The sequence below is a fragment of the Chiloscyllium plagiosum genome, chromosome 10 (assembly GCF_004010195.1).
Source record: "Chiloscyllium plagiosum isolate BGI_BamShark_2017 chromosome 10, ASM401019v2, whole genome shotgun sequence".
Taxonomy (NCBI): domain Eukaryota; kingdom Metazoa; phylum Chordata; class Chondrichthyes; order Orectolobiformes; family Hemiscylliidae; genus Chiloscyllium; species Chiloscyllium plagiosum.
The window spans coordinates 84525344-84545756 of NC_057719.1; the positions used below are offsets into that span (position 1 = coordinate 84525344).

A 20413-nucleotide genomic window follows, 5' to 3' on the forward strand; every position below is an offset into this window, starting at 1 on the left:
CCTTCAATCACCTGATGATTTTTAACTTAGAAATGTTCAGCTTTTTCACATTAAAAAAAAACAGAGAGGAAATTGGCATAATTGGTTAAGTATTGTTCAACACATTGCAGTGACTACTGTGATTTATGTCCCTCAAATTTATTTTTCTGTACCATTTCTGTATGTCCTGCTGATGCATCTTTGTTCATCAGTATCTGGAACCTGGCATCAGTGAATCTCAATTTCTTCACTCTCTTCTCACAAGTGATCCCATTGTCTTGGTAATTAAATACTTCCTGCATATTGTACTTGAGGAACATGATAAGTGGGTCAAATAAGAGGAAGCAATTATGTTGTTCTGCGATCCCCTCTCTATAATGAATAGCAGTTTTTAAAAAAAATATAAAGTCCAAGCACCCTTGCAGATTAAACATCCTGTCGACATATGACATCAGAAGAATCAGACCTTCTTTTCTTTGGTATATGTTATCTCTTTGCTCTAGGCATTACACAATGAACTGAGTAAACTCTAGTGGTCTCTGTGATATTGTCAACAAAATTACACATGTCTAAAAAGTGGCCAATGTCACTGTAAAATAGGTAGTTTGTTTTAGATGTTCTTCTCTTTTATTTAAGAAACTTTGCACTAAAAAGTTGACTGAAAAAAATTAATAACATGTTTACACTAAACAGCTTGTTGAATATAAAGGCTCCCCATCACCTTCTTAAGGGTAATTTGGCATAGGTAAATGTTTGCCAGTGACATCCACCTCTCATTTACAAATAAAAATTACAGGTGAGAAAAGTCATTAGCTCCATTTTGGTTCTTCAACAGGATGCACATCTCCAATGGGATGGTATTCTATGAAGGAAACAGATTTAAAAGCCAGTTTTGTTGACGAAGAATGCTTGATAGAAGTCAGCATCCTATAGCTCTCTACTTACAAATAACCACGTGACGAACAATGAATAATAAAGGATAGAGTAGAAGGTAGAATAGCAGGAGATTCAAAATATTTGTTTTTAAAACCATTCACAGGTACTTCATTTGTGAAGGTGACAGAGTGGTACGCAAACAGAAAGGACATGCTGGAGAGAATTGAACGCAACATGAGAACTCGCACCATTACGGAACATTTTAAGAATGGCCGATATATGGCAGTTAAGAGTAAGAGCAATGGACCCTCTGTAAGAAGATTCTGATTGACTGGAAGGGGGTTTAACAAAACGTTCGATCACACTGAGGCTCCATACATCCCTTCTTGAATCAACTTCCCCCTAATTTTGTTTTGGGTGTTTGAACCTCTAAGCATCGCTAAGAGGGAACATTGCTGCAGACAATTAATCTTGATCTTGGCGAGACAGTACCTGCAGTGTTGCACACAGTTTTTGGGGTGGGGGGATGTAATAGGGTTGCCTATGAAAAGAGATTGAGGAGATTAGGCCCATATTCTCTGGAGTTGAAGAGACTAGGATGTGATCTCATTTGAGAATTCAAAATTCTTACAGAATATGTCAGGTTCATCACAGGAACTAAGCTCCCTATTTCTAAAACCAGGGGACAGAGTCTCAGAATAAGAGCGGGACATTTAAGACTGAGATTAGGAGAAATATATTTACTCAGAGCGTTGTGAATCTTTGGAATTCTTTCTGGAAGGTCAGTCATTGAGATTATTCAGGACAGGGATTGATAGATATTAAAGATATCAAAGGCTATGGGAACAGAAAGTGGCAGTGAAGTCAAACATCAGCTATGATATAGTTGAATCGTGGAGCAAGCTTGAGGTCCCACTTGGCCTAATTCTATTCCAATTCCCTAGCCTCCTGCGCCCTGACCATGCATTGGATGTGTGCTTTGCTGACTACCTGACACTATGTTCTGTCCACAAAAATTGACCCTGAGCTTCCAGATGCCTGTCACTTCAACACGCCACTGTATTCCCTGGTCAACACCTCTGTCTCAGGCTTGTGCACCAGCAAGGCTCAGCAAAAGCTAGAAGAACTGAATCTCATTTTCTGCTTGGGGACCCTGCAGCCTTCGGGATTCAATATTGAGTTCTCAATAAAAAAACTTTGGGCCTGAACACCTTTATCCATGTCCTTTGCCAATTCCCACACTGACACCCCCATGCCTTTAGCACAGCCAATCCATTTTCACCTTATAGTTCCATTATCAGCTGTTCTTTCTCCCTGGCTTACCATCATCCATCCCTTTGTTTCCCTAACTATCTTTTTCTCTCTCTCTCTGCTCTATCTCCACTTATCGGTGCCACTTTACCACCCTATTCATTGCCGTCTCCTCCGCATCACCTTGTATTTTCAGCATATTTACCACCTTTTCCTAACCACCATCAGTTCTGAAAAAGAGTCACTGGACCCAAAACATTAACTCTGCTTTTTCTTCACAAATTCTGTGAAACCGACTTGGTTTCTCCAATAATTTCTGTTTTTGCTTCAGATTTCCAGCATCTGCGGTTCTTTATTTTATTTTACTACCATGATCACACCTGGCCTGGCATACATGTGACTCCAGTCCAACAGAGGCTGACCATTAACTGCTTTCTGATTAGATTACTTACAGTGTGGGAACAGGCCCTTTGACCCAACAAGTCCACACTGACCCACTGAAGGGCAACCCACTCAGACTCATTCCCCTACACCTAACCTACACATTTTTGGGCGGCGGGAGGAAACTGGAGCACCTGGAGGAAACCCACGCAGACACAGGGAGAACGTGCAAACTCCACACACACAGTCGCTGAGGCGGGAATTGAACCTGGGTCTTTGGCGCTGTGAGGCAGCAGTGCTAACCACTGTGCCACCATGCTGGGTAATTAAAGATTGGGAATTATTGTTGACCAAGCCAGCGATACCTCGCATCCCATGACCAAGAAAAAGACATTATTTTTGGTCTAAAATATCTAACGTATAGTGGCTAAAATGGAGAGAGTGAAATACTCAGTTACTCTCCATCTTTCGATTTATAGCACCTTGAGATTGCAATGCCTCTACCACAGAGCCTTGCAGGCTGGGGAGTTGCAGTAGGAATCTGGGAACTGCCTGGATTGACTGCGAGTAGAAGAAGAATCTAGCTTTAAGACCGATAAATTGGCTGTGCTTCATGTGCTGATTCACTGAAACCCTAAGCTGTTTAAAAATTAAGTAGGATGTTGTGCATGGGGTTTAGACTCTGCCTACCTCACTGCAGTGAGCTGTGTTTGATTTCAACCTAAACTGACAATGGGACGAAAATGCTTCAGCAATTCATCTAAAATGGGTTTGGTATTCGCACCCAGATGTAGCAGTTTAGATATGATATGTTAGTTAATTAGACAAATCCTATAGCTGTTCTGGAGAGTGGAGGACAGGGGCATGAACCCCTCTGGTTTACAAGCAGTGGAATGTTTATCCCTGGTGTTTTAAATTTTCTTTCTGGTAATCTTTGGTAGCAACCATCTTTGTTTTTCCAGCGGACTGATGTAAGGGAACTCCTTGTTTTCTAACAAGGAGATGGTGATTTGTTTCCTTGGATTTCTTCTTTCTCCCTCTCTCTTACCCCACCTACCCCTGTTGATATATCTTACTCTGGAGCCTTATTCTTAAACTGTGTCAATCAGCTATCCAAATCCCCTGGACCAATGACTACAGGCAGATCCTACTCAATGCTCCAGAATGACCATTATACCCTTCCCTGCTACACCCGAGGATTAGCTTTACACTCTTTCTAAGAACAAAATCTTCTTACTTTCCCAAATAATACTCTCTTAAGTTGTTGACTCTAGTTCAGTGAGGCATTGAGAACTCATGATTCTTCCCTTTTGTTTCCTTATGCAAGAAATTTTAAAAATTACTTATTGCTCTAATAGCAGCCAATTGAAATCTCACGCTGCACAGTGAATACTAGGAAAGTTCAATTTTTATAGAGATCCCAATTTCTAACAAATGGTAAGATATTCCATTTCCTAGCAATAATACCCCTTACAAAACACTTCAAAGAGAAAAAAACATAATTAGGAAAATTTAGCATTCAGTGCATAGATAATAGTTATGAGTTAAATGTCATTAATCATAGATGCTCTGCTTCCTCTTCCTTTGCCATTATCCTCTCAGATTTTTAAAATTACAACTTGGCTCATTGTCTCCTGGGTTAACTTTACTGCAGCCTCTTTACTGCAGTAATGCTGTTTGGAAAAATTGAGCTATTGACTCCTTGCAATACAGTTCAATTAACTCAACTTATCTTTTAATCGCTCAAGTTGTCAGGATGTTGAGCAAGAAGTTATTCAACTTTGGTGAAGGGGAGGCGCAAGACAAGTGATGTGAACATAGGCATTTCTCCAACACATTGTCAAGATAGAGGTCAGAGGTGCAAAGGTCAGAAGGCAGCCTTGCCTGTATGCCTGATTCCAGCTAACTCCTGATCCCACTCAGGTTGTTAATTACAAGCTGAGGTCAGCTGAGGCTGCAGTGCCTTTCATGACAGAGTAGCCTGTTATCACGCGCTACCTAAGTTGATCATCATTTCTGGGGAGATAGTGATTTGAGGGTTGTCATTAGTTGTAAAACTAAGCACAGAAAATGAAAGAAGGGAATTATTGGGACTCTAGATAATGAAGTAGTGAAATGCTTTGGATCACTTTAAACTTCGATTTGTGAGCAGTCTGTCAGTGTCACTCATTGTACAGCTCTTTCCTGGTATTGCAGGGCACATATATCGATCGTCTGAACCAGAGACTGATAGGACTTTGAAGTACAACAGCAGGTTACGTGTGGATGGACTGGTGAGCAGAGTGGAAACACCTGCAGAGATGACAGAGAAATTCAAGAACAGGCCAGATTTCCTCATTTACAGACAAACAATATTTACCAAACGAATGAGGAAAGTGAGGCTCCCTGGAGTTTTTCATTTAAACTATCGCACCATATTGGTGAGTAGTCCAGTTTATTCCCTGCTCCCTCTTCTTTATTTTCCCAATTTGCTGCACCTCCTGCAAGAGCTATTACTTATGTGAGATTTTGGCACTTTGTACGAGAGCTAACATTTCAAGAGTGAATCTGAAACAGTCAACTTGGAGTGATGGGGGAGTCACCATAAGCTGAAACTGTGAAGGTTGATTGGACAGTTAGGAGCGAAAGGTTCCTCAAACACATTGTAATCAGTGTTACTACTCACACCATTGTTCTCCAAGTCCTGAGATTAAAGCCAGGGGTCGTGACTGCCTAGTAGGGTCACGGCATAAGATTTTATTAGTGTCAGGGGTCCAAGGCAGCACTGGCTGCTGCAGAGCTCAGACTGACAGCTGTGAGGCTCCTTCAAGCCCTTGAGTAATATTCTTTGTGGGCATGGCCAGATTTTTGACTCCTGATTGCACCTGAAAGAAAAAGTCTTTTCGTTGAAGAACTGTAATTTATATAATTCCCGCCATGCTGAAAATCCCTTCTCACCCCATGCTTAGCAGTTGAAGCTAATTTCTTCCCCACCACTCAAGAGCTATGTTATTATTTTATATGATAAATGTGTGTAGCCAGTGCAATGCACCCTGGTTATTGGCTGATATCACAATTTACTAGGGCTGTGGAAAGATTTGTGGTGCTGGAAAAGCACAGCAGGTCAGGCAGCATTCGAGGAGCAGGAGAATCGACATTTTGGGCAAAAGCGCCTCATTCCTGTTGAAGGACTTTAGCCGGAATCATCGATTCTCCTGCTCTTCGGATGCTGCCCGACATGCTGTGCTTTACCAGCACCACACTCTCGACTCCAGCATCTGCAGTCCTCACTTTCGCCAATAGAAAGATTTACTGCACAACTTCAAGGGTAGTGCATTGTGAGTGTAAAGTGATGAGAGTAAATTTTAAAAGTGAATCTGTGAGGGAATCCAAGATGGCGGCGACCCAGTAAGACTGAGTCTATAGTGCTCCTCCCAAGACTTCGGCACAATGGGTCACCTACCCCCTACAAGCCCACTCCAGCATCTGCAGTCCTCACTTTCGCCAATAGAAAGATTTACTGCACATCTTCAAGGGTAGTGCATTGTGAGTGTAAAGTGATGAGAGTAATTTTAAAAGTGAATCTGTGCTTTGAAACTATCGTGGTTGATGGACATTGAAACTTTGGTGGTTGACACAGAAAGCACTAAAGTTTCCTGATGGTGTCTTAGTGTAAGATGCAGAGAGGGAAAGGCATCTTTATTTGTAAACCCAAGTCCAACATCTGAAGAATGTGGCAACTGTAAGTGAGCAACTGACCTGAGACTTTATGATGTTACCTGACTTGAGCCATTCAGCACTTGAATGTAACAACAGAAAATGCTGGAGAAACTCAGCAGGTCTGGCAGCATCTGTGGAGAGAGAAACAGTTGATTTTCCAAGTCTGATATAACTCTTCTTCAGAATTGGAAGCAGGCACATTCAGCTTCCAAGGTTATTACTTGATGTCTAAATTCTACTAAGGTGGACCTGCTTACTGTTAATGCTCCAGTCATTACAAGGAGGCAAGGTCCTTCCAGAGTGGTTCTGAGGAAGAGTCGCTGGACCTGAAACAGTAACTCTGGTATCTTTCCACAGATGCTGCCCAGACCTGCTGAGCTTTTCCAGCAATTTCGTTTTTTTCCATCCAGAATAGAATGGGCAAAACTGACCAGTGATGCTTGTCAGCATCTCTTCCAGAAACAACCAACAGCAAAGAAGCTCAAGTCTAGGGGGCAGATTCCTAGATGATGACAAGCCCCTAGAATCTAGCCCACAGCTGCCATCTTGACGATGGTCACACCTTCTACAAACCGAGGCACAAAAGTTGCCAAATAATCCAGAGGTACCCGTCCCATTGGCAACCAGTGAAACATGACCTACTCGACTGTGTTCTTACTTTCCTCAGGGCTGTTTTCAGCTACTACAAGACCTTAATGCAGATTGCTTTATACCGCCAAACAAATCCTGTCAATTGTGACTTCAGAGGGGCATCACAAATGATGAAATGTCTCCTTAAATGCCCTGTACTACCAGAGTCATATAGGTATGAAAGCCTGAGCTAGCTCCTTTGTAGAACCATGGCAAGGCAAAGTGGAGCAACATGTCAGGAAGAAGAAATACATTAGGGAGCACGCCTGCAGAATTCAATCCCGCCCCTGTCTGGGAACTGAGCTGGGTTGGCTATCACAACCGCAATGACATGAGGCAACAAACAGCTGCTGGTATCCAAAATGCTTTCTCAAAATACAGGGCAGAAAAGATTTCTGAAACATTTTTTTAATGAATGCCATGAGCCCTGGTATAGTGGGGTTGTACGGTTGGCTCTAAGTCAGAAAGTGCTGTGTTCAAGTCGCATCCAGACATTCCAGTGCAGTACTGTCAGTTAAAAAGTAAATCAAGGTACCCAAAAGAAATTCAGCAGATCTCTGGCAACATCTGTGCTGAGAAAATAGACTTCCTTTTTGAGTCCAGTGACCCTTTTTCAGAACTATAAGTTGACTTGAAATGTTAACTCTGCTTTCTCTCCATAGGTGCTGCCTGAACTGCTGGGTTTCTCCAGCACATTCTGCTTTCATCATCCACAGTCTTTGTTGTATTAAGGTTGATCAAGGCTTTGTCTAACCGCCCAGGTGAACTAAAGGAACCCAATTACACTATTTTATAGAAGAACTAGACAAGCATCTCCTCACTGCTATTTCGGGCTCTTTTTGTATGCAAATTTGTTCCACCTCACTGGAATATCATGTTAGAAATCAAGCCCCAATATTCCCAAGTCAAAACAAAAACTAAAGGTTTGCAAAGTATGCAAAGTGCCCAGTTTACCAACCTTTTGACAAAATTTGGACCTGATTTTTGTATTGAACAAACATTGCTATTTATTAGAAGTAAATGGATTCTATCTACAGATAAACAGTTATGAGCTGTCGTTGTACGACTTTGCTAATAAAATCTCTGATCCCGTTACAAACTCACCTACAGAAACAAACAAATGCACACACACAGAGACACACACAGACAAACGCACACATAGACACACATACACACAGAGACACACAAACAGACGGACACCAAACACAGACACACACACACAGACAAACAGACAGATAGACACACACGCGCACACACACACAGAGTCACAGACACAGACACACACATGGAGATACACACAAAGACACACACGCACACACACACACAGGCATGCACAGACACACACACAGACACATGCACACACAGACTTAGGCACACACAGACACAAACACACACACAGACAGACATGCAAGCACACTCACATGCACATAGACACCCATGTATACCTACACACACACACACAGCCACAGGAAAAAAAAGTCATGAGTGTTATGGGCAGAGGGAAAGACTGAGAAGGCAATTTGGTGATTCTTGAGATGATTGTTATGATTCTTATCCTGGTCAAAATGCTACTTCTCAGTTGTCCTTCTCCGGATGCTTTCACTGGAATCACAGAGTGGCTGGCTCACTGATAAAAGATATCTGACTAGCCGATTTAAAATCATGGCTGACAGCAACTGCTGAAGGAAATATTAATTCAGACTTAAATTGACTTTTACTCAGAGAACAGACAGCTCCTGTGCTAGTGGAGATCTGATACCTTCTTGTTCACAAGCCCAAGCTGTTCAGTTACCTGAAAACCCATCACATAGTTGTTGGCAAGCAGAAGGCCTTTGTGATTGGTCTCTGGACTAGTAACCAATTACCAGTTATTTGTATAAACTAAAGCTCCGACTAACCACAGCTCTTTGGTTCCATTTTGTCTGCATCCGCATTTTAACCACAGCTCATGCCAGCAGCTGTGAGAACACTGCTTACAATGGGTGTGAGATTACTTGCTTCCAAAACATGCAGCCAACCTACTACAATCCTTGGTTCTAAAACAGTTCTTTTCTCATTTCGATCCCACAATTTCCCTGGCTGAACAACCTCCTTCTGTACTATAACAATACAGTAATTTTCTTAATTATCACAACTCCACTTCAAAAAGTATTTCATTGATTTTAAATTGTTTTGGGATGTCCTATGGTTGTAAAATGTGCTACGTAATTACGTCTTTCTTTGAGTGTCCGTTGTGGTCACTGTTTCTGTAAAACTGTTGAAAAACAAATAATATGTATATATATGTATAATATATATAAGAGTTGTTGCTTTCTCACTTTGCATTTTAGAAAATAACAGAGCGTTTTGCCAGAAACAGAAAAAAGCCAGCTCACGAGGATGTGGCAGAACAAGTATTTCTGATCACTGCAGAGCACATCCATTTGACTTATCATCGAGAGGATGACAGGATTACAGCACTGAAACGTGAATTCGCCCTCCCACCAAACTTGATGCAAAAAGATGACCAGGAGATTAACATGGAGCAGATTGTCGTCACTTTTGAGGTACATTAACACAGTTTCTGCACAGCACAAAGTCCATTCCTTCCCTGAATATAGGCCTTCTTGGCATAGCCAGCATTTACTACTAATCTGTAGTAGGTCTTGAGAAGGTTTGAGAGCCTTTTTCTTGAACCACTGCAGTCCATGTGATGTGTGTACACTTGCAGTGTTGTGAGCGAGGAAGTTTCAGGATTTTGGCCCATTGATAAAAAGGAATGCATATATGTCAAAACTGGGATGGCATTTAACTTTGAATAGGACTTGCTTTGCATACATCAGCTGCCCATGAGGTTGCAGGTTTGAAAGATGCCATTAAAGAAGCCAAGGTACAACTGCAGTGCATTCTGTAAAGTGTGCATGCTGTATGCTGGAGGAAACTGATGGAGAACCAATCAAGTGGAGTGCTTTGTCCGCGATAACTTCTACTGTTTAAAGCATCATTGGTGCTTCATCCACCCTAACATGTGGATGTTTTTGCATCATGCGCCTGTTCTGTGCCCTTGAAAGTACTAACCTTTGGCCTGCTCAATTGCATTTATGTGGCTCATTGGGTAGGTGGCCACAAACAAATAGATTGTGGGCAGGGGGCTTTTTGAATGTCAAGGTGAGCTGGTTAATCTGTCCCTGTCACAGATGATCCCATACTGATGACCTGAGGCCTCCATTTGGCAGTAACCCACACCATGAGTGACAGATCTCCTTGAATAAACTAAAAACAACTGGTGAGCATTTGATGCCTAAGCCTGTACTGTTCCTGATATCAGTGATTTGGGTTCCAAGGTCAGTTAAAGGCTTGCATTTTAAGCATCAAAGGCACTTGGAATATGACATGTGAATTATTTTAAAACAACAGATCATTATCTTCGACTCTCAGCAGAGCTGTTGCCTCATGGTTTCAGAGTCTTGTTTCATGTTGCATATATCTTGTTAGAAGGTAGTAAGGCTGGGGTATGTTACTGTGAACTTAAAAGGCTGAGGCGTGATCTAGAACCATTAAAAAAACACAGAAAGAGAACTTTTGGCCAATCATCTGGGAATCTGTTCAAAGGCCTTGCTGATATTCATGTAGGCTACACCAAATGTTCTATCTTTACTGAACGTCCTTGTTACCTTCTCAAAACATTCCATTCAGTTAGTCATAAATGACCTTCTATTTATAGGTTTATGTGGCTGGCCTTGATGAATCAATACCTTTCTAAGTGATGATTTACATTTTAAATTGCCCATCATAATTGTTTCTTATAATTTTCCCACTACTAAGATCGGGCTGTTGGCCTTTTGCTACCTGATCTAACCACAATCTTCTCAACAGCATTTAGGAATGATTGAGCAGTGATCCTAGTGATGTCCATTTCCCATGAATGATTGTGAAAAAAGTCTTCAGTTAAGGATGGGATAAGGGATCCCATCCCTCTATAGGTTGGATGTAGGGAGTATAGTTGCACAAGCTACTATTCCCTCTGGCCCACTAGTAGTGAGCTAAAGGCATCTTCCACCTTCCCAAAATTGAACTTACCTCCTTTCATCTGTTAGGTTTCCCAGATATTTTCTAGTCACTGTTAAGCCAGCAAAGTGGGACAAATCACAGGATGCCAGTCTCTTAAACATCTTGAAGGTACCAATCCCTTCCTGGTTGACCTCCCCCACTTATCCCAAGAAATGGACAGATTGGAGCTGGGTTTCTGGATTTTTAAAATTTTAAATTCTAAGCTGACCAGGATCACTTTTGCATCAAGTTTGGTGGGAGGGCGAATTCACGATAAAATGAATCATCTTGCAGCCACCCTAATACTTTATCATAGCAGATATAAACCTTCTACCTCAGGAGAAGCAATAGAAATTCTGACATTAAAGAAATCCATCTACTATGTTTACTGTTCTGCAGGTTGACCCATTGGCGAAGCCTTGCAAAAATGTGGTTCTGTATCAAACCATGATGGACCTGCTGAAGACACAGGCTGCTTCGATGCAAAGTGTCAGAGATTCAGAGCATGAGGTAGTGTTTGTGTCACTTTCGTAATTTGTCAGAAAGACGTTGGTTTGTTAAGTGTAAAATGAAACTTCCAGTTTGGGAAAGAGAAACTCTCCCTCAAGATTACAGCTCCACCTAACAGGAAGTATTTAATGAAGCTCGACGGCTTCAACTTGGCTTCTCCCAACCCTCAAAAATTGTGTGGATGAATATACAGGCCTTCTGGGACCTCTTTGTACCAGTGCCAACATGATTTAGTGAATCCACCCAAGTTCCTTCCCAATTCCTTTTATTCCCTTTGCACCTGTTTTTAAACCTAACTTGAGAATAGAAATCTTTATTAAGATTGGATAGGGATTGTGTGGAAATGAATTGTATCACAGCTAGGCCATTCATACATTAGACTGGCAGGTACTTCCTTGCTAAATTATGTTAGAGATTACTGGAAAACATAAAATGTTTGATTGCTGGCTTACTTTAGGCAAGAGTATTAAAGGCAATGGAACCAAGGTGCAGGTAAGATATAGATCAATCATGATCTAATTGAATAGATCATGGAACAGGCTCTGGAGACTGAAAGCCCTACCTCAGTTTCAGCTTTGTTGACTCGGATGAGAACATTGCCAAACATTATGCGTACTAAATGTAGTCTCAAAAACATATTATTCATTTATTTCCTCTGATATTCCACTACCCATCACCTCCCTAGATTCTCCCAAACTGAAGGTTCTGACCCTTGAAAGATCAAAAATACAACAAATTTCCAAGTTGCCATTTACTTATCTATTATCTTCACTTGCCTTCTTCCTACAATAATCAGGTTATTAAGTCATAAATTTGGAATCAACTGGTCAGTGCTTTCTGATTTCCCTCCATTGCACTATACTGGCTTGATGAGAATGTTTAATGACACAGAAGATCCAGGGAGAGCCCAGGGAAATGGAGTAAATGACACAACCAGTACTCTCTCATTTCCATCCTCACAGACAATGAAGGACACAAATTCAACTGGGACAATTTAACCATCCTAGCACAGACAAAACAGAGACACGCAAGAGAGTTTCTTGAAGTCTGGCACTCCAACCAGGAACTCACTTAATAAACACATTGAACTGGACCCCATAAACAAACCACTCAGAAAGTACCAGAAAACAGAGACATGTAAATACCAGGCAAAACAGACCAACAATGCTTCACTGGAGGCACACTGACAATGCCACCTAGTGAAGTGATGAAACATTTACAGAAAAGCACATTAGCTTGTCGAATGAATCTACAACATGGAGTAATGATGTTCACTGTTTCTCCAAGGAATCAGTGGCTCTTCTGCTGCAACTTTGGCAGACAAAAATGGGAGAACGTGTTATGGAAACTGAACTCCATGTTGTGCTGCAACATGCTCTTTGAATCTTTTTTTTCTTAACGGTTCTTTTGAATATCTGGTAGCAGAAGAATCATGGACAATAGTCACCTCTAACCTTCTGATGGGCCACTTGGATTGGTGAAATGTACAGGAGAGTGTGCTTCACTTCCCTTGACTGGGTATTCAACTCCCACGTCACTTTGACAAATTGTCTTTCCAACAGTGGCTCAGCGGTTAGCACTGCTGCTTCACAGCTCCAGGTTCGATCCCTGCCTTGGGTAACTGACTGTGTGGAGTTGCACATTCTCCCCGTGTCTGCGTGGGTTTCCTCCCACAATCCAAAGATGTGCAGGTTAGGTGAATTGGTCATGCTAAATTGCCCATAGTCAGGGGTGAATATGGGGAATTGGTCTGGGTGGGCTACTTTTCGGAGGGTCGGTATGGACTTGTTGGGCCGAAGGGCCTGTTTCCATACTGTAGGGAATCTAATCTAATCAGACTGGCATTCTTTAAGTATAAGTTGGTACAGCCAAACTTTTTAATCTAAATTAGCCAGACATTTCTAAAGTTTAATTGTAGTTGTAATTCAGGAAACACAGCACATTTTGCCCAGAGCCAAGTTTCATATGCACCATTATTGTTAAGCTATGAGGCGTGCATATTATTATATGGGCACTAAACTGAGTTAGTACTTTTGTGAAATGTTGTAGCGCAGGGTTGCACAGAACACATTAAGTGTTGAACGTGAACTTACTCAATCAGAAGTTCTACCTTGAACTGTGCACTGAACAGGATTTCGAGTTAAAAACCACTCAATTAACAGATGATCATTACTATGTTTAAGATACGTGAATTTCTCAAGGACAGAGCAGCTGAACGCAAGGCAAATGAGCTGGTTATATCTGTGTATGACACAGAAAGAAATGAAAAGGCTAAAGAACACAGAAAGGAGCAGGTAAGTCTGGAACGAAGTACCCCGAATTTGCTTATGTTTAGAAAATGTAAGTACTACCCATTATCCTACAATCCGGTGTCAGGTGAGTAACAATGTTGTATTGGACTTGAGTATGAGGGGTTACATTTATACCATACAAATGGGATTTGTTGTGAATTTCTCTGCTTGTTGAAGGATGGTAACTCTGGGGCATGAGGTTATTCTTCCCTTTATCTAAAGTAAAATTAACAAAGGGTCAAAGAGAACTAGACCATTGTTGAAGAAGACAAATGTATCAGGATTTTAATAGCAAGAAGTAAATAGCAAGAAAAGTCTGGGCTGGCACATGTGAAACAACAATGGCATAGGAAAGTGGCAGTGGTGGGAACAGAATTGTTGTCACCTTGAGAGATTTGTATTCCATGGGGAGTGGCACTTTAGCAATCCTCTTGATCTGCTGGAGGTCAGATTGATGGACTCCTCTGATGCCTTGAACAAGTGTACCCACAGCCAGATGGCATAGTTAGCCATTTCACTGCATCATTTAAACCTTTGATGAACGCTGCTTGTGCTGTATGAAAGTTGTCACATTGCTTATGAGACACTGAGTCATGCTGGGTTCCGGAGGTAACTCCTGATTAATACACCTAACCTACACATCCCGATTCTCCTGTCAACCATTGAGATGTCCTGTACTCAGTGGGTTGGCCAGCCTGCCTCTGAGCCAGAAGCTCTGGGTTCATGTCCCATTGCATGCTGACCTAGGAAGGAGCATTTATAATAAGATGAAACCAATTTGCAAACCCTTCCAACATAAATAAGTGGCAGTAAGAATTGGAGAGAGATTCCTGGTCAGCTTTGTGATCAAAACAACATCAGAACTAAGAGCAGGAGTTCAGCCCTTCAAGCCTAGCCCACTGTTTGATAGGATTATGGCTAACCTCAGCTCAGCTGCAATTCCACTTTTCTGACTGCTCTCCACAACCCTTCAAATCATTGCTAATTAAAAATCTGTCTATCTCCTCCTTAAACTTACTCATGTTGCAGCATCCATTGCACTCTGGGATAGTGAATTCCACAAATTCATGACCCTTGAGAAGTAATTTCACCTCATCATTAATCTTCAAGAATACTAAATTACATGCTGTTCCTCTTTCTCACCTCCTTCCTATCATGATGAATTATATCTAATTACACAATATCATACTTCAAACTCAGTTTTTGCTGGGACTTTCCTCTTTCGTCCCATGCTTGCTAGTTTCAAACCCACGTTTGCTCGATTTTACTGGTCATTTCATGGTTCACCCTGTCCTTTTATTGTAGGGCAGCGCAGTGGCTAACACTGCTGCCTCACAGCACCGGTTCCTAGGTTCAATTCCAGCTTCGGGCGACTGTCTATGTGGAGTTTGCACAATCTTCCCGTGTCTGCGTGGGTTTCCTCCGTGTGCTCCGGTTTCCTCCCACAGTCCAAAGATGTGCAGGTCAGGTGAATTGGCCATGCTAAATTGCCTGTAGTGTTAGGTGCATTAGTGAGAGGGAAATGGGTCTGGGTGGGTTACTCTTCGGAGGGTTGATGTGGACTGGTTGGGCCTGTTTCCACACTGTAAGGAATCTAATCTAATATAAACTCTTCTTGATATTGTGCATGCTGTACTTATACTTAATGAAAAACCGGTTCAGAAGCACAATATTGATTGATAGTAACCACAATAATAAGATATTGGAATAATTGTCAACTTTGCCACCTTGACATTAATGTGATTTTTAAAGAACCCATTCTGATTATTCCAAAGCCAATAGGAATGGGGCACATTCTACGGTGACACATGTGATCAGCTACCCAAGCAGTGGAGCTGGGAATTATTTCTTACTGTTTTCAAATGACGTTAACAATTTATGCTGTGGCAAATACTTTATTCCTCAGGTGCGGTTAGAGGAGGAACAGCGACTGCGGCGTGCTGAGGAGGAGCTTGATTATCTTGCACCATTCCTTGCTCGACTCGGACAGCCCAGAAGAATTACAAAGAAAGTAGCCATGACACTCAGGAATGACTGCTTAACTGACATGAAGCAGAGGCTCATCGATAAAGCCAATCTCATCCAAGCCCGTTTTGAGAAGGTATTGAATATTCTTCTACACATTGCATAGTTCACCCACAACTATGATAATCCAACCCAAAGTTTGCTTATGATCAGGGTGTGCCATCAAACTTTTCCACATGGTGCTGAGCTACAGGTCTGGAGCTGACCTTGTGAACTCTGATTTTGAACGTGTGAGTCCAAAGGTTTTCACTTGCTGCACAGAAGTTGTCACAAGTGACTCCAAATAGCATTCTCTGAACATTCTTTTGCTGGTGGTCAAGAATTAATAGAGTTTCCTGAAGAAGGGCTTATGCCCGAAACGTTGATTCTCCTGTTCCTTGGATGCTGCCTGACCTGCTGCGCTTTTCCAGCAACACATTTTCAGTCAAGAATTAATAGGAAACATCACTAAACTTCCAACTAAGTAACATGTATGGTGATATGTAATGGTACAGAAACATGTGGAACAGGCAAAAAGTGAAAAGAATGAAGTGTTTTTTTATTCTTCTAAACTCCAATGGTAAAGGCCTATTTTGCTCAATCTTTCCTAATAATTCCTCCATTCTGGGAGTCAATAGAATGGGTTTTCTGAACTCTTCAAATGCAATTATATTGCTCCTTATGTAAGAAGGTCATAACTGAACACGCCACTCCAGATGTAACCACACCAAGGTCCTGTACAGCTGCAGCAATACTTACCTAATTTTATACTTAATTCCCCTTACAATAAACGTAAATGTATCATTTGCCTTCTAAACACTTGTAGGATTGTACACCAACTTTTCTTTGATTCATTTACCAGGACACCCACATCTCTCTGTGTCAAAGAATTCTGTAATCTCTGACCATTCAAATAATATTATATTCTCTATGTCCAAATGGACAAGTTCACGTTTTTTCATGTTATTGTCTGTCTGCTTTATTTTGCCTACACACTTTGCTTTTTTAAGTCCCTTTGTGTACTCTCTATGTCCTCTTCACAATTTACTTTGCTGCCAGTTGAGTTTAAAGACTGTAAAACCATATAAAAGCATTAGCAGGATTTCTTCTTTATGTTTAAATTTAGTTTCTCTTTCTTCATTATCCTTGGTAAAAACAATGACTGCAGATGCTGGAAACCAGAGTTTAGATCAGAGTGGTGCTGGAAAAGCACAGCAGTTCAGGCAGCATCCGAGGAGCAGTAAAATCGATGTTTCGGGCATCAGGACTTCATTATCCTTGCACAATTCAGCAGTCAAAAAGGATAACCTCTCTATTCACTCCCAGGCCAGCTCTAATTAATCACCACCTCTTTAACTGCTCCATTGTTGCTAAGTTATCAAACTATTTATCCAACCTCCAATCTCATAGAGTCTTAGAGATGTACAGCACGGAAACAGACCCTTCGGTCCAACTTGTCCACTCTGACCAGATATCCTAACCTAATCTAGTCCCATTTGCCAGCACCCAGCCCATATCCTTCCAAACCCTTCTGATTCATATATCCATCCAGATGCCTTTTAAATGTTGCAATTGTACCAGCCACCATCACTTCCTCTGGCAGCCCATTCCACACACACACACACACCACCCTCTGCGTGCAAAAGTTGCCCCTTAGGTCTCTTTTATATCTTTCCCTTCTCACCCTAAGCCTATGCCCTCTAGTCCTAGACTCCCCACACCAAGGAAACAACCTTGTCTATTTATCCTATCCATGCCCCTCATGATTTTCTAAACCTCTATAAGATCACCCCTCAGCCTCTGACGCTCCAGGGAAAACAGCCCCAGCCTATTCAAACTCTCCCTCTAGCTCAAACCCTCCAAACCGGGCAACATCCTTGTAAATCTTTTCTGAACCTTTTCAAGTTTCACAACATTCTTCCGATAGGAAGGAGAACAGAATTGCATGCAGTATTGCAAAAGTGGCTTAACCAATATCCTGTACATTTGTAACATGACCTCCCAACTCCTGTACTCAATATTCTGACCAATAAAGGAAAGCATAGCAAATGCCTTCTTCACTATCCTATCTACCTATGACTCTACTTTCAAGGACCTCTGAACCTGCACTCCAAGGTCTCTTTGTTGAGCATCACTCTCTAGGACCTTACCATTAAGTGTATAAGTGCTGCTAAGATTTGCTTTCCCAAAATGCAGCACCTCACATTTATCTAAATTAAAAGCCATCTGACAGTCCTCAGCCCATTGGCCCATCTGATCACGATCCCGTTGTAATCCGAGGTAACCTTCTTCACTGTCCACTACACCTCTAAGTTTGGTCTCATCTGCAAACTTACTAACTATACTCTTATGCTCACATCCAAATCACTTATATAAGTAATGAAAAGTAGTGGTCCCAGCACCAATCCTTGTGGCACTCTACTGGTCACAGGCCTCTAGTCTGAAAAACAATCCTCCACCACCAGGCTTCTTGCATTGAAATAAATGCAGCATAATTTATCAGTCCTACCTTGTCCTCTGCTTTGTCCCTGCCTGCCCTGTTTGACTCGCTTCTTTTCTCAACTGTACCAGTCTCAGATTGATCTCTTTCCTCACTATCGGCCTGGGTCCCCCCCAGCCACTTACTAGTTTAAATCCTCCCGAGCAGCTCTAGCAAATGTCCCTGCCACTATGTTAGTCCCCTTCCAATTCAGGTGCAGTCCGTCCTTCTTGTACAGGTCACATCTACCCTAGAAAAGATTCCAATGATCCAAAACTGTGAATTCTTCTCCTATACACCAGCTCTTCAGCCATGCATTCATCTGCTCTATCCTCTTATTCCTACCTTCACTAGCTCGTAGCACCGGGAGTAATCCAGATATTACTACTCTCGAGGACCTCCTTTTTAAATTCCTGCCTAACTCTCGATATTCTCCCTTCAGAATCTCATCCTTTTCCTTTCCTATATCATTGGTTCCGATGTGTACAATGACCTGCTGCTGGGTCCTCTCCCCCTGTTCACAACTTTATCCCTGACATGAGCGCCATCACTCAGACTGATTTGAAGGAGGAAGTTTTCAGTATCCTAAATTCCATTATGGTAGAGAAGTTGCCAGGGCCAGATGGGATCTATCCTAGGTTACTGCAAGAGGCAAGGGAAGAAATAGCTTGGGCATTAGCAGATATCTTCACATCCTCTTTCACCGCAGGTGAGGTTGCAGAGGACTGGAGATTAAAGTTGAAACTTTATTGCTGGAACAGCACAGCAGGTCAGGCAGCATCCAGGGAACAGGAGATTCGACGTTTCGGGCACAGGCCCTTCTTCAGGAAGAAGAAGCCCGAAACAGGCCCTTCTTTGGCCTGTGCCCGAAACGTCGAATCTCCTGTTTCCTGGATGCTGCCTGACCTGCTGTGCTGTTCCAGCAATAAAGTTTCAACTTTGATCTCCAGCATCTGCAGACCTCACTTTCTCCTCGAGGACTGGAGATTAGTCAATGTTGTTCCCTTGCTTAAGAAAGGATAATCCAGGAAATTATAGGTCAGTGAGCCTGATGTCTATGGTAGGGAAGCTCTTGGGACAAGATGTGTGCACCAACTGACTGAATGTTTTGAAGAGGTGACAAAGATAATTAATGAGGGAATGGCTGTGGATGTAGGTTATATATACTTTAGTAAGGTACTTGATAAAGTCCCACTTTATCAGATTGGTACAAAAACTAAAATCACATTAGATTTGGGATGGACTGGCGAGATGGATACAAAACTGGCTTGGTCATAGAAGATAGAGGGTGAAAGGGTGTTTTTCAAAATCGAAACCAGCAACTAGTGATCTCTTAGGTCCTCTGTTGTTTGTAGTATATATAAATGATCTAGAGGAAAATGTAGGTGATCTGATTAGTAAATTTGCAGATGACATGAAGATTGGTGGAGTTGCTGATAGTGCCGGCAATTGTGAAAGGATACAACAGGATATAGAAAAATTGGTGACTTGGGAACAGAAATGGCAGATAGATTTTAATTCAGATAAAAGGATAGACCAGATCTAAAAGTTGAAATACATTAAGGACAAAAGGTTAACTAGGGAGAGAATAGGGCCCCTCAAAGATCAGCAAGGTGGCCTTTGTGTGGAGCCGCAGGAGATGGGGGAGATTCTAAATTAGTATTTTGCATCAGTATTTACTTTGAAAAAGGACATGGAAGATATAGAGTGTAGGGAAATAGATGGTGATATCTTGCAAAATGTCCATATTACAGAGGAGGAAATGCTGGATGTCTTGAAACGCATAAGAGTGGATAAATCCCCATGACCTGATCAGATGTAGCCTAGAACTCTATGGGAAGCTAGGGAAGTGATTGCTGAGATATTTGTATCATTGGAAATAGATGGTGATATCTTGCAAAATGTCCATATTACAGAGGAGGAAATGCTGGATGTCTTGAAACGCATAAGAGTGGATAAATCCCCAGGACCTGATCAGGTGTAGCCTAGAACTCTATGGGAAGCTCGGGAAGTGATTGCTGAGATATTTGTATCATTGATAGTCACAGGTGAGGTGCTGGATGACTGGAGGTTGGCTAACCTGGTGCCACTGTTTAAGAAAGATGGTTAAGACAAGCCAGGGAACTAGGGCAAGTTATTGGAGGGAATCCAGAGGGCCAGAAGTACATGTATTTGGAAAGGTAAGAACTGATAAGGGATAGTCAACATGGCTTTGTGCATGGGAGATCATGTCTCACAAACTTGATTGAGTTTTTTGAAGAAGTAATAAAGAGGTTTGATGAGG

The 20413-nt window shown here is 41.8% G+C and overlaps 1 protein-coding gene across 2 annotated transcripts in view; it reads left to right on the forward strand.

The window, feature by feature from the left end:
• ccdc135 (coiled-coil domain containing 135) overlaps positions 1-20413 on the forward strand; it is a 93642-nt gene that overhangs the window by 56572 nt on the left and 16657 nt on the right. For both annotated transcript variants that reach the window (XM_043698240.1, XM_043698241.1), the window contains 6 exons: positions 1019-1147; positions 4684-4907; positions 9147-9362; positions 11245-11355; positions 13539-13649; positions 15553-15747. In XM_043698240.1, coding sequence (XP_043554175.1) covers positions 1019-1147; positions 4684-4907; positions 9147-9362; positions 11245-11355; positions 13539-13649; positions 15553-15747 — 986 coding nt within the window. The remainder of the gene's footprint in view (positions 1-1018; positions 1148-4683; positions 4908-9146; positions 9363-11244; positions 11356-13538; positions 13650-15552; positions 15748-20413) is intronic.